General features: G+C 32.7%; 3 protein-coding genes across 4 annotated transcripts; 1 reads left to right on the top strand and 2 right to left on the bottom strand.

Annotated features, from left to right (window-relative positions):
- Window positions 1–1,145: 1,145 nt before the first annotated feature.
- On the bottom strand, window positions 1,146–2,015 carry LOC126686824 (uncharacterized). Its single transcript, XM_050381078.2, has one exon. It carries the CDS (start codon window positions 1,925–1,927, stop codon window positions 1,346–1,348), a length of 582 nt encoding a protein of 193 aa, XP_050237035.1. The 5' UTR covers window positions 1,928–2,015; the 3' UTR covers window positions 1,146–1,345.
- A 5,408-nt stretch (window positions 2,016–7,423) lies between these two features.
- Window positions 7,424–9,604, bottom strand: LOC126653708 (uncharacterized). 2 transcript variants are annotated; one of them, XM_050347635.2, is made up of 2 exons: window positions 9,470–9,604; window positions 7,424–8,789 (listed from the first exon to the last, which is right to left on the bottom strand). In XM_050347635.2, the coding sequence occupies exon 2, from the start codon at window positions 8,737–8,739 to the stop codon at window positions 7,702–7,704; it is 1,038 nt and encodes a 345-aa protein (XP_050203592.1). In that variant the 5' UTR covers window positions 8,740–8,789; window positions 9,470–9,604; the 3' UTR covers window positions 7,424–7,701. The 2 variants fall into 2 exon arrangements, with proteins under 2 accessions (XP_050203592.1, XP_055962260.1); XM_056106285.1 differs by having other exon boundaries at window positions 7,424–8,740.
- Window positions 9,605–10,996: 1,392 nt separating this feature from the next.
- LOC126653994 (30S ribosomal protein S16-2, chloroplastic/mitochondrial-like) lies at window positions 10,997–12,602 on the top strand. The gene is made up of 3 exons (XM_050347998.2): window positions 10,997–11,173; window positions 11,636–11,681; window positions 12,245–12,602. Exons 1-3 carry the CDS (start codon window positions 11,041–11,043, stop codon window positions 12,396–12,398), a joined length of 333 nt encoding a protein of 110 aa, XP_050203955.1. The 5' UTR covers window positions 10,997–11,040; the 3' UTR covers window positions 12,399–12,602.

Genomic DNA, 12,602 nt, shown 5'->3' with positions numbered 1-12,602 from the left:
TCAGTTTCATTATAAAAAATCAATTGCAGAAATTGTTCAGCCGCCTCCATCACCTTTCGAGATCATTCGCCACTGCTGCTGCTATCGGAACTGATGAGTGTTGCTGATGCTACTGGCGGCAATGAGTGTTGTCGGTGCTCCAAATCCAAGATCTACAATCGCTGCTGCTGCCGGTCAACGCTACTACTGCCGCTCAACGCTACTCCTCATTTAACATCCTTCGCCACCATGTTGCTTCATTTCATCTCAGTATATGAACGAGCCGTTCAACGGAGATGAACCCAACTCGCCACTGCAACATAAACGAGCGGTTCGTCTCGGCAGCGGAGATGAACCCAGCCCGCCGCTGCAAGATGAATGAGCCGCTCGTCTTGAAAGCGGAGATGAACCAGCTCGATTCTTGTCTGTTGCAAGATGAACGAGCTGTTGGATTTAATTGGGAATATCAGGTGGCTGCCGGTGGAAGGGAAAAGGAAAATATGAAAAAAAACCAGCGGGGTTGATTTTGAAGAAAATGGAGAAGATGAAAGATGGGGTGGAAAAAAGGCAAAAAGAATCTTTAAATTTTTATTTTGAAAAATAAATGATTGTTGAACTTTTAAACTTATAAGGCTATAATTGAATTTTATAAATGATTATGTGTCATTTTGAATATTTAATTAAATATTAAGCATCTTTTTAGACTTTTTTCATATTGTTAGTGGAGAGTAGAACACACTTTAAGGGGTGTGAATGGGCAAAGGCTATCAAGGGCTTTTTTGAGATACAAACGCAAGTTTTGGGTCTGTTTGTATCAAAAACGTCGAAAATGACTGATTTGATATTTTGTGCCAAGTTGAGGGGCCAATTTGATCCTTTGTTCGATTTTTATCAATTGAGCCATTGAATTTCTTGCAACATATACACTCTGCTTGTTGTTGTCATGGGATATTGGAAATTAGTGGAATAGGAAACAATTACAAATGTGGTAATTTTTTTAATCATGGAGTTTATGGAAATTAATTTACATAATCAAGGTCAACCTATAGAAAATTTCAATAATAATCACGATCTATTTTCCAACCAAATGTTTAATTAAGCAATCGGGAATAAACTAAAATTAATTAATTTAAAGATCTAGATCCAAACAAAATTAACACAAATCATCATCAAATCAAAGTATCATATAAATATTTTCATGATCATACATGATATGTAATATAACAATAGTACTACTAAACTTAATTCATCTCAAAGAATAATGAAATACAAACAAAATAATAATCAACAACAGTACAACCAACAATAATTCATCAAAATGAGAGATTAATCAAGAATTAATTAAACTAATTAACTCTAAACCAAATCAAACACCTTGAAGATGCAACGGCCAATTCTTCTTCAACTCCTCCTCATGATAAACTCCGCCACTTGTATTAGTTGCACCGCCGTGGCCACCGCCGTTGCCGCCCTCAATGAAAGCATAATACCGCAGCAAAAAAGCCAGAGTCAAAGCCACCCACAAGAACACAAAGATCAGCACACAAAGCCCACCGGCCATCTTCAAAATAACCTCACCATCCTCTTGCCGAACATAAGATTTCAAGTACCCCAAGAAATCACCGGTCTGAGTGAAAATAAGAACGGAAACCGAACCTTGGAATATAGCCGTTAGTGAGTTGGCGATCATGTGAGCAGCGTAGAGCTTGCTCGAGGTGTCGGAGGTGGCCACGGAGCAGCCGGAGATGGCGCCGATGATGGTGAGAGTGTGGAGGAGGATGAAGAAGAACCCGCAGAGAGACGGGAGGAGGCGGAGGGAGAGCGTGAGGAAGATGCAACTGGAGGCGGCACTTAGGAGAATGTAGTTGCAGATAAGGAAGATTTTGTGCATTCTTTTGTGGGAGTCTGCTACTGTGCATGACTGGTTGTGTTTGTGGAAGATGCCCATTTTGTTCAAGATTTTGAAAATTTGAATCTTTTGATTGGAATTTTGGTTTTTGGAGAGTGAAGAAGAAGAAAAGATTTGATGAAATGGAAGTGGGATTTGTTTGTGTTATATAGTTTGGGAAATGTGACCGTTATTTGAGGAGGCGAATAAGTTTAAAGGTAACGGCTAGTTTTGAATGATGAACTTTGTAACGGCTAGTGTCCATGTGCTATAGTGGTGTCTAGCTAGCAAAAACAAAAGGTAAAAGGAGAAGCATCTTTTTGATTTTGATTACCTAATGGAAAAGGGCCCAGAAGGATTTGGGATCCTATGATTAGTTTTGTTTGTGTTACGGTGTGTGCTAATTTAGTAATTTGTAAATGTTAGAATAGAACAATTAATTTGACTCTAAATATATTCAAAACCGATTTGATTTTAATCTAATTAAACTCCAATTCGAACTACTTTCATCAATTGTTGAATTAAGTTTCCACATCAAAATACTCGATTCAACTTATTTTTTTACTTTTTTAATTATTTTAATATTTCTTATAAAATTATACAAATAATCGAGTTAAGTGGAATTCAATTTTCAAATATTTTACTAATCTCGAACTTGACCTCTTAAAATAAAAGTCGATCGAATTCAAATTGAGTTTAGAATTTTAGGACCAGGTCGAGTTTTTTTTTTTTATGGAAAAATGATTTCAATAAATCAAACCAAAGGCAGTTACACTTGTGAGATACTCTGGAAAATGGCTAAACCATTCCTGATGACCTGACAAGAATCGAGCATTTTGCGCTAAATTATGCGCCGCTTGATTCGCAGATCGCCTCACGAAAACAAAATAAATATTATGAAACTGCCTTGCTAGTTCCAAACAATCATCAATCAACAAATCTGGCGCGACTAATTCTGGGTTACGAAGCTCCAAAACAACATCCATCGCGTCAGACTCAATCACAATACGATCTGAACCCTTCAACCAACTCAAAGCTTCTCTAACTCCCATTATCTCAGCATGTCGAGCCGAAAACGAACCAAGCGAATTTTAGGACCAGGTCGAGTTGAGTTCAAATTTAATAGAGAAAATTACAAAACAATTCTAAACACGGGTGATCTTTTCAATAATGCTAACCTTACCCAATCTTTACACCAATGCTAATTTTACAATTACAACTAACAGCTAAGTTGACTAATTTATTACATATCATACGCTTTCTTCCTAAGCCACCACGTGGGAGTGGAATATATCAAAAAGAGAAATAAGAAACACATGGACAAGGATTTTCACACTCCAACATTAGTATATGCACTCCACTATATCTATAGCTGAACTATATTATCTTTTTCATAAATATATGTATTGCTCTTATGTTCTTTTATCATTTTATTTCTTTCATAATAATATATATGTTTTTTTCGATAAATTAAATCTCGTATATTTTAAATATTTTAACAAATAATTAAAACTTGGATAAAAATAAAAAAATAAATATATTTAAATAATTAGATCTTTTATTATAATTATCAATAAATTAATATTATGCAACAAATAAAAAAATTCATCTATCAAACTGAATTATTTTAATGTAATAATTGTTATTAAATTGTTAGTAATTTTGTTTGTTTTTAGAATTATTTGTTTTGTCTTATTTATCTGCATGAAATACCACCATCCTCCACTACTAAAAAGCAGGTGTTTAGTTGGATTTATCCGTCGCTAAACGCATGTGTTCCGTCGCTAATCAAGGCTATCAACAGATTACATAGGGAACATACTCGTCGCTAGAGCTGTTCATAGGTCGGGCTTGGGCGGGCTCGGGCTGGGCTTAGGCGAACTTGACTTTTGAAAAGCCCAAGCCCGCCCAAGCCCGCCCAAACCCGGTCTGGGTTTTAAATATTCTACCCAAACCCGGTTCTAATGCACTAATTTTACGGATTCGTGCCGGGTTTGAGCGGGCTTACGTTGTTTTTTTTTAAAGAAACGTGTCATTTTCTCAATCTAGGATCTTTTTCTTGTAACACTAATAATAGTGGTGATTGTTTCTTTAAAATGTTTTTGATCTATAGTTAATGTATAACCTAACTATGATTGTTCTCTTTTTTTTGGTATAATGTCTAATGTATTATAAAATAAAGATGACCACTTTTAGTTGAAAAAGAAAAGAATAAAAAATATCAACATATGTAATAAGAGTTTTTAAAATGTATGAATTGTATTAAAAAAAATTCAAATGTATGAATTTTACTAAATTCAAAAAATTATAAATAAAACTTTAATTATTTAAATTGAATATAAATAATAAATTATAATAATAAAATATCAAATGATTATTTATTTTAGAAAATATGAAAAAAATAGATCATTGTGTAGAAATTCTTGAACTTGAATTGTATTGTATGTAAAGTTGGGTAGATTAATTTTTTAAAAATATATCTAAATTGTCTCAGAGATGTATTATTTATGTATTATTAATTTATTTGCACATATATATAACAGAAACATGTTTGTAAATATTTAGTTGAAAATTAAAGGTTAATTGAGATTATAAGAGCTGTAATCAAACAAAAGGGGGATAATTTTGGAGATTTCTAGTCTAAATTGGCCATAATAAATGTATTATTAAAATTATATTTGATATTCATTGTTTATATATTGAAGATGTATCAGTTATATATTTTATGTGAATATATCATTTTGTATATTGTTACTTTAAATAATTATAAGATTATGTATCAAACGTGTTATATAGATGTATCTGAAATATATTTTTTCAATAGGTTTTATTAATAATATGTGACTGTTTCGAGATACATTTTTGATACATATCAGATACATATGTTATACATATCAGATACATGTCAGAAATATCTCAAATACATTTATTTTTAAATATATATTAATTCATTAAACGTGTTTGACATGTTACTTAAGTATATTTATTAGATAAATTTTTAATATATAATTTATACATGATAAATATATTCTTGATATGCGTCTTCTCGTTAATGGTGGTACCTCAATACATTACTGATACATCGTAGATACATCGATCGATTTTTAAACTAGTGAATCATTATAGTTGTAGAGTAACTGTTAGTACGTGGTTTACAATAATTGAAGATATAAGGACATGTTAATTTGAGCGATAGTTAGAACTTTTTAGCATCACTTTTTTCTTGACCATTTTATAAACTTGAAAACTAAATTTACTCTGCCACATCTTGAAAGAATGAGATGTATATATGACGTATCTGAAATGTATCTTAGATGTATTTGTTAGATACACCTTTAATATATAAATTATACATATCGAAAACAGCTCAATGTATACATTTTTAAATATATATTAATTTACTAGACGTATTTTGACATGTTTCTTACTTTTATTTGTTAGATAAATCTCAAATATTTAATTATAAAAACGGAACACATATTTTTTAATATGATATATGTTCTAGATACACATCATATATTTTGATAGATATATCGAAAAAAAAAATGCTTCAATATGTTAAAAATATCTTCTACATACATACAAAATATGCATAATTTTTAAGTGTTAGGCAATTAAGTTAAAAAAATACAACCAAAGAAACCTAAATTATAAAAATGTTTATATCGAATAACAAATTAAAATGTTATTGATGCGTGAATTTCAATTAAAGTATATGATAGATGTAGCTTTAATTTAAAATATGTTATGCATACACATTAAAGACACATTATCAATACATATATATAAATAATATGAGTGTGTGTGTGTGTATATATATATTCATAATTAACAAAAAAACAAAACAGGCATCAAACATGCAATAGGAAGAACATTTTTCATGATATTCTTTTATAACATATTTTATGTATTTTTAAAGTATGTGATACATGCTTCTTTTAATTTAAAATATGCTACACATACACCTTATAGGCACATAAATAAGAGATATAAATAGTATGTGTGTTTGTGTGTGTATATATATATACATATATATTTGTATTAGAAATAAGAGAAAATGATAATTAAATATGTTTCTGATACATTGCCGATATATCGCGGATACATAAATGATACATGTGAATAATTTCGACAAACTGACACGTGACTGACGCGTGACTGACGCGCGTGTCAAACGTATGTCAGATGCGTTTCTGACGCGTTTTTGACCCATTCTGACGCGTTTTGACTTTTCTTTATTTGTTTTGGGTGTGCCATGTGTTGCATCCTCATTGGTAAGGTATTAAATGTAAACTTTTAGCCTTTTTAGGTGCTCATGTAATTTTTCAACAAGCTTAGTATTTTTGTTATTTTCTTCCTTTTTTTGAATATTTTTGTTATTTTCTCAATTTAATAGTATTTCAACTCAATTAAACTCGGTTATGTCCGGTGGCGTAGCCACTTGAGGAGTAAGAGCAGCAATTGCTCCCATTAACTTTTTCAAAAATACATTTTCGTATTTATTAATAATATAATTTAATTAACCTTTTATTAATATTTTTGACCCCTTTAGTTTAAAAATTAAAATTTTGCCCCTCTTATTTTGAATTGGTTATGTCCCAACTAAATCCTGATTTTGAGCCATGGTCTCCTCTTAAAATCGCCCAAATAAAAAATAGTAATAATTTATAATGGTCAGACTGGTAAAAAAATTAAATTGCTTAAAATAATTCAAAATGTGTATTAAGTTGCATTTTATATTTTAATTTGGATTTTTTTACTCCTGATATTCTACTGGGTCGTAAACAACATATCTATCTATCTATACTATATATAAAAGCACGGATGGGGGGGGACAGACAAATTTACTGAATAATCCTTTTTAGTTTATTACTAAATAAAGATTTTATAGTCATTAACTAATTAGTTATTTAATTAATCACTATTGTAATTAAAGTCCTAATTAGAATAGGTAGCTAAATTATCTCCAATTTAGTTTTTAGTATGTAAAAAATAACTAAATTATCTCCAAATTAGTAGGCATACCTATCTTTTAGTTTGATTTAACTAAAATATTTAAATATTGTATTTGGTCAATATATTATTATTTAAATTTCTATTTTATTATTTTTAAAGATATTATTAATAAAATTAAGTTAATTATTTAATTATGGTTATTATAAAACCAAAAGAAGAATAAATTCAGTATGGAAAAAAATTTAATAACCGAATATATTATATTTATTTTTACAAAAATTCTTAACTAATTTAATATTAATTATAAATAAAAAATTGATATAATTATAATAAATTTACTAATATGTGCATTGATGAGTTACGTTACGAGCCACGTGCATAGCACGTAATGCGAAACTAGTACTACAAGAATATCAAACCACTATACATCTCCAAACAAAATATAGCTCAGAATTTTATCTTCACAAACCTACTGTCCACACAATTCTATTTATATCTTAAAACCCTATCTTCTTCAGCAGCTAATGCTAACACAACCTGTAAATTATATCCTTGTAGATAAAAAAAAGACCCGTAGCAAAATTTAATAACAGCCTGCCATAAACAAAATAATAATTTGGAGTAGGATTAGTCTAATATATTGATTCACATAAATGTATTTCAGTGACAAGTCGCTCACCAACACATACCAAAATTGAAAAGCTTGACATGTCAACAAAATGTAGGAACATCATAGCAAGTGTATCACATTGTAGTAAAGTCAGCCCAAAAGTTTTAGGAAGAACACATCTAATTAACAAATCTGCAGGTACTAAAACAACAGCCTCCTAGCAGTCGATTTCAACTCGGTACAGAGATAACACGGTAAAGCTTGCTAATCATATTTCGCCAAGATAAATTTGTTTGTCGCTACTGCAAGAACCGATAATAGGCTCATGAGGATGGAAGACACACTCATTGACTGATCCAGCATGGCCAGGAAGCTTATAGAGTATGCGCCGAGAAGTTGTGTCCCATATATAGACCATCCGATCAGAACTGCCAGATGTAACCTTGCTTCCGTCAGGGGACCAGCTACATTTCAACAAGTTCTTTTCAAAGTTGTGTTGGTGTCCCTCAAGTATCTTAACACAGCGATTTTGTGGCGCGTAAGGACGCATGTCCCAAATGCAAAGCTTGCAGTCCATACCATTAGTGAGAAGATACGAGCCGTCAGGACTCAATTGCATAGAAGTGATCATATCTTGATGACCCTCGAGTGTCATGGTTACCTCACCTTTCCGCAAATCCCATACCTTAATCTCATTGTCGATACCTCCGGTAAAGATCTTATCGGATGCATCTGAGAAGCTAACAGCTGTGATTTGGTATTTATCCGGAAATGTTTGAATTGCTCCCCTCTGCCGCATATCCCAAAGTTTTGCCGTTCCATCATCAGAACCACTGACAACAAGAGGAGGCCCTCTCCGTGAAGAACAGCAAGAATTCACAAACGACGAGTGCTCAGCCATTTTCTTTATCTGTTTCCCAGTCTCAATATCCCATGCTCTGACAGTTTTGTCGGGACTGGCTGATATTACCTGAGATCCATCAGTAGTCCAGTGAAGATCGAGAATGGCATTTTTATGCCCTTTCAAAACCATGAAATTTTTGCACTCCCCGTGAACATACCATAGATAGATATCTTTGTCATGGGATCCAGATGCAATCATAGTTCCAGCAGGATTAAATTTCATTGTATATACGGCACTCTGATGACCTGTGAGTAACATAATAGGCGATTCCAAACTCGACGTCCGTTGCTTTCCGTTTGGTCCAGGTCCTTGTGGCCCTCTATATGGAACAGCAGACCATTCCATTGGCCTCGGACCAGGGACTGATAGAGCACCATCGCCTTCTCGGGGGAAAACTTGCATCCTGCTGGCACTATTTAAGTGACTTTCAATCTTTATATTCAGTAATTAACCTAAATCACAACAAACAAAATAAAATTTAACAAGTGAAGAGAATACCTAAGTTGAAATATGAGATACTAGATATGCTATTGCGGTTATAAACTAGATAGAGCTACAAACTAGGAAGAAGTAGGATCTAAGCAAACATTAGCTAAGAGAATCCAAACCTCCCCTAACCACTTCTAAGGCACTGTTATCAAAACAACAATCGTAATAAGCTGGGTACCATGGACACGGACATGGGGAGACGAAACACTTGGACATGGACACGGACACAGCGAACAGTGTTATTTTAAGGTTTCTACGTAAAAAAAGAAGTTTCATGTCCGAAACTGAACATTTTGATTGAATGAAAGAGTCCGTGCTACCTAGGTATAAGTGAAGGACCTGAACCCAAGGCAATTAGCTATATCAAATTCAAGCAAATGTAAATTTCCCAATAACGAAAGAATCAATTAAACCTAAAATTCAAAGTGCTGCTCTGAACAAACAAAATTAAGCACAGAAATCCCCAAATATTATGCACATAAATGATGCATAGCAATTTTATGCTGACAATTACTTAATTAACGATAGCTAATGAAAATAACATACTTAACTTGACGCAAGAAAGAAGAAGAATCAATTAAACTTGAAATTCGAAATGCTGAGCTAACGAAGAAATCAATAATCAGAATTGAAAAAAACGTACCGTGTTGAGTGAAATCTTGTATAAACCCTAGAAATGTGAAGCCGAGAACTTTCGACTCGTCGCTTTGGCTCTTCGGCTCTGCCGTTTTGATTGATAATCAATTATAGCTCGCCCGTACTCTCTCAAACAGGAAGGGTTTAATCCGACCCGAGAAACCGTGTAAATATTATTGGAACAAAGGATCACTTTACCCCCCAAACTTGGCGCAAAATATCAAAAACGTCCAAATTAGCAAAATAGGATCACTTTTATCCTGAATCTGTCAAATTTGGTACAAAAACCCCCCCTCCCCACTCTCACCTAAGAGAGTGAGATACACTCTCCGGTTTTGTATAGTGGTTTTTTTTCCCTAGGTGGTTTTTCATGGCAAAAAGTTTAAAATGATACAAATTTTTTTAATTATTTCAAATCAATCCATAATAAGTAAAAAACAGTTTAACTTTTTTAATTTTAAAAGTTTACATATTAAATTTATATTAACTAAAAATAAAAGGGTTTTTTTTTGTAAAATAAACCAATTTTTTTTAATAATTGATGAGCAGCTGCCGGTGAAGAATCCGGCAGCTGCTCGTCGCCGTCTCTCACAGAGACGATGAGCTCGTCTCTGTGAGAGACGACCCAGATGGGTTTGTCTTTATTAGAGACGATCTGTAGTCTCTCAACGAAGACTCCTCAATTTGAGCGGCGATGGATTTTTGGGCGGTGGTTTGTGGGTTTCAAGCGGTGGTTTGTGGGTTTCAAGCGGTGGTTGGTGGAGATGGTGGTAGTAACGGTGTAAAAGAAAAAACCGATAAATTTATCGGTTTAGAATTACATTAAACATTTAGTTAAATTAGACAAATTAAGTTAATTGTTTAATTAGATTATAGAGTAAATTATTTAAAATTTGGAATCTCACTCTCCAATTTGGGGCCACATCAGCATTAGGGGGGTTATTGAGCCGATTTTGCCAAGTTCGGGGTAAAAGTGATCCGGTTTTGCTAATTTAGACGTTTTTGGTACTTTGCGCCAAGTTTGGAGGGTAAAATAATTCTTTATTCAATATTATTGCCTACATGACTAAATTAAGAGAGTTTAGGATCTAATTGATTAAAAAATAAAAAGTGACTTGTAAGACCTTAAAAAATAAATTTGAGGATCTAATTGATATAAAAAAATTAAAGCAATTTATTTAACCTCGAGATGCAAATTTAAAAGTCGGGATGACCCTTTCTTCAAATAAATAAGTTATATTTTTCAAGTTATAACACAGAATTATCAAGAATAATTTGATAAAAATAACAATAACATTAGATTTTGGTATTGTTTTTTTTTTATTTTAAATAAAAAAGAAAATACTATAAATTTAAAATAGTAGAACAGGAAAATATTCACTATACTCATGAAGAGATTATATGGTTGTTAGACACATAACACTAATTGGGATGTTTACGCTACAAAAGAATACTTTATGGGTTAATACGATATTATATACAAGTTTGAGGACCCAACGTGAACTATTCATTTTTTCTATAAAAAAAGAGCCCGACCAACAATTGGATAAACCCCAAGAGCTCAAAAATCGTTTGAAAATGGCAGTGAAGATAAGGTTAGAGAGATGTGGATGCAAACACAGACCATTTTACAGAATTGTAGCTGCTGATAGCAAATGCCCCAGAGATGGAAGGCATCTTCAAGTTCTTGGTTTCTACGACCCCTTGGCTGGTACTCTCTTTTTTTCCTGTTTGTTTCTCGGGAAAATGTTAAAGTAAAGAAAGAAATCAAGATACTCAAATGGGCCGTGTTGATTCTGTTTAAAGATGCTATTTTTGACTGGTTGTTTGTGATAGTATTGTTGTACTCTAATTTGTTAGTTCTTTCAGAAAAAAGTTATTACCTTTATAAAATATGAAAAATCAAGAACCAAGTGAATTCAGATATGCATGTTGATAATTGCATTATGGTTTTGTCTGCTAATAAATTCATTTATTACTGTTTGTTATCACAAGAGATTGTAATCTAATGAGAATTGGGATTCTAATCAAGAAAATTAGCGCACCAAATTGAAAATGTAATGGAATATTATATTTTGTTCATATTTTTACATGGATAAACAAACTTGCTTTTACTATTTGGATTTCAGGGTTTGATTTTGTTTTTCTGTTTGTTTTTACTTGAATTTGACAGCTAAAGATGCCGAAAAACGAGTGGAGCTTAAATACGACAGGGTGAAGTAAGCATTTGTTTTCTTTTAGTTAGTTTCACTGTTGATTTGAGTAATCATGTTTTCTGGTTATACATGGTTCTGCTCGATCGAGGTTCAGTTTTCGAATGGGGAAATGAGAATGAGATTAGGAATGATTGATTATATATGTTGTTTGGTTGAGTAGGGAATCAGAACGAAAAATCAAAGGAAAAAACGGAATAGAAATGATTCTGATGGGAGGAATGAGTGTTTTCCTTAGACGGAAAAATCTCATTCTCATTTCCTGTAATTGTATCCAATCAAACATAAACAACGAAACTCATTTCATTTCTATTTCTCGTTTCTCGTTTCTCTTAAAATATAGTAAATCCAACGACCTTGTAGACCTTTTGAATTGATATTGTTGAAATGATGGTAAATGCATTAGTACTAGGCGTAACTTATAGAAGAAAAAGGCTGCAAAATTCATTGCTATATTCTGGACCAATATTCGGATTCCCAAGAGCCTGACCATGTGAACGAGAAACTCTGTCTATTTTGTTATATTCTTGTCTAGTCATGCTTTTAACTCTCTCGTTTCTTGACTGCAGTTATTGGTTATCGGTTGGTGCGCAACCTACGGATACTGTGAGGCGCTTTCTTCTCAATGCAGGTTTACTGTCACCACCACCGATGGTGATTATGGGAAACAAAAGCGGACCAGGTGGTAAACTTCCTGTTGATCCTATGACAGCAGGCGTTTAAGATTCGGAGAAGTTTTATCGTTCTGCTAAAAAGTTCCTGCGGCTGTTTAGTTTTCTTATTAATGAACAGAAGAGCATGAACATTGTCTGTGATTGTTTAGATTGATGATGGTCAGTGTAAATGAACTCTTCAAAGTGTGGGAAGATCTCACTATGTTCATTGCTGTAATTTTTGTGTTGTTTGAATGAAGTTCAGTTTTATCTA

This window comes from Mercurialis annua, linkage group LG6 (genome assembly GCF_937616625.2).
Source record: "Mercurialis annua linkage group LG6, ddMerAnnu1.2, whole genome shotgun sequence".
Lineage (NCBI taxonomy): Eukaryota > Viridiplantae > Streptophyta > Magnoliopsida > Malpighiales > Euphorbiaceae > Mercurialis > Mercurialis annua.
The sequence above is the reverse complement of the archived record's forward strand: the minus strand, read 5'-3'. Positions and strand labels throughout refer to the sequence as shown.

Coding starts and splice junctions, on each gene's coding strand:
- LOC126686824 (XM_050381078.2), bottom strand. CDS start 1,927: ATGGGCATCTTCCACAAACACAACCAGTCATGCACAGTAGCAGACTCC.
- LOC126653708 (XM_050347635.2), bottom strand. CDS start 8,739: ATGCAAGTTTTCCCCCGAGAAGGCGATGGTGCTCTATCAGTCCCTGGT.
- LOC126653994 (XM_050347998.2), top strand. CDS start 11,041: ATGGCAGTGAAGATAAGGTTAGAGAGATGTGGATGCAAACACAGACCA. Junction 11,174..11,635: donor TTTCTACGACCCCTTGGCTG/GTACTCTCTTTT, acceptor TGAATTTGACAG/CTAAAGATGCCGAAAAACGA. Junction 11,682..12,244: donor CTTAAATACGACAGGGTGAA/GTAAGCATTTGT, acceptor TCTTGACTGCAG/TTATTGGTTATCGGTTGGTG.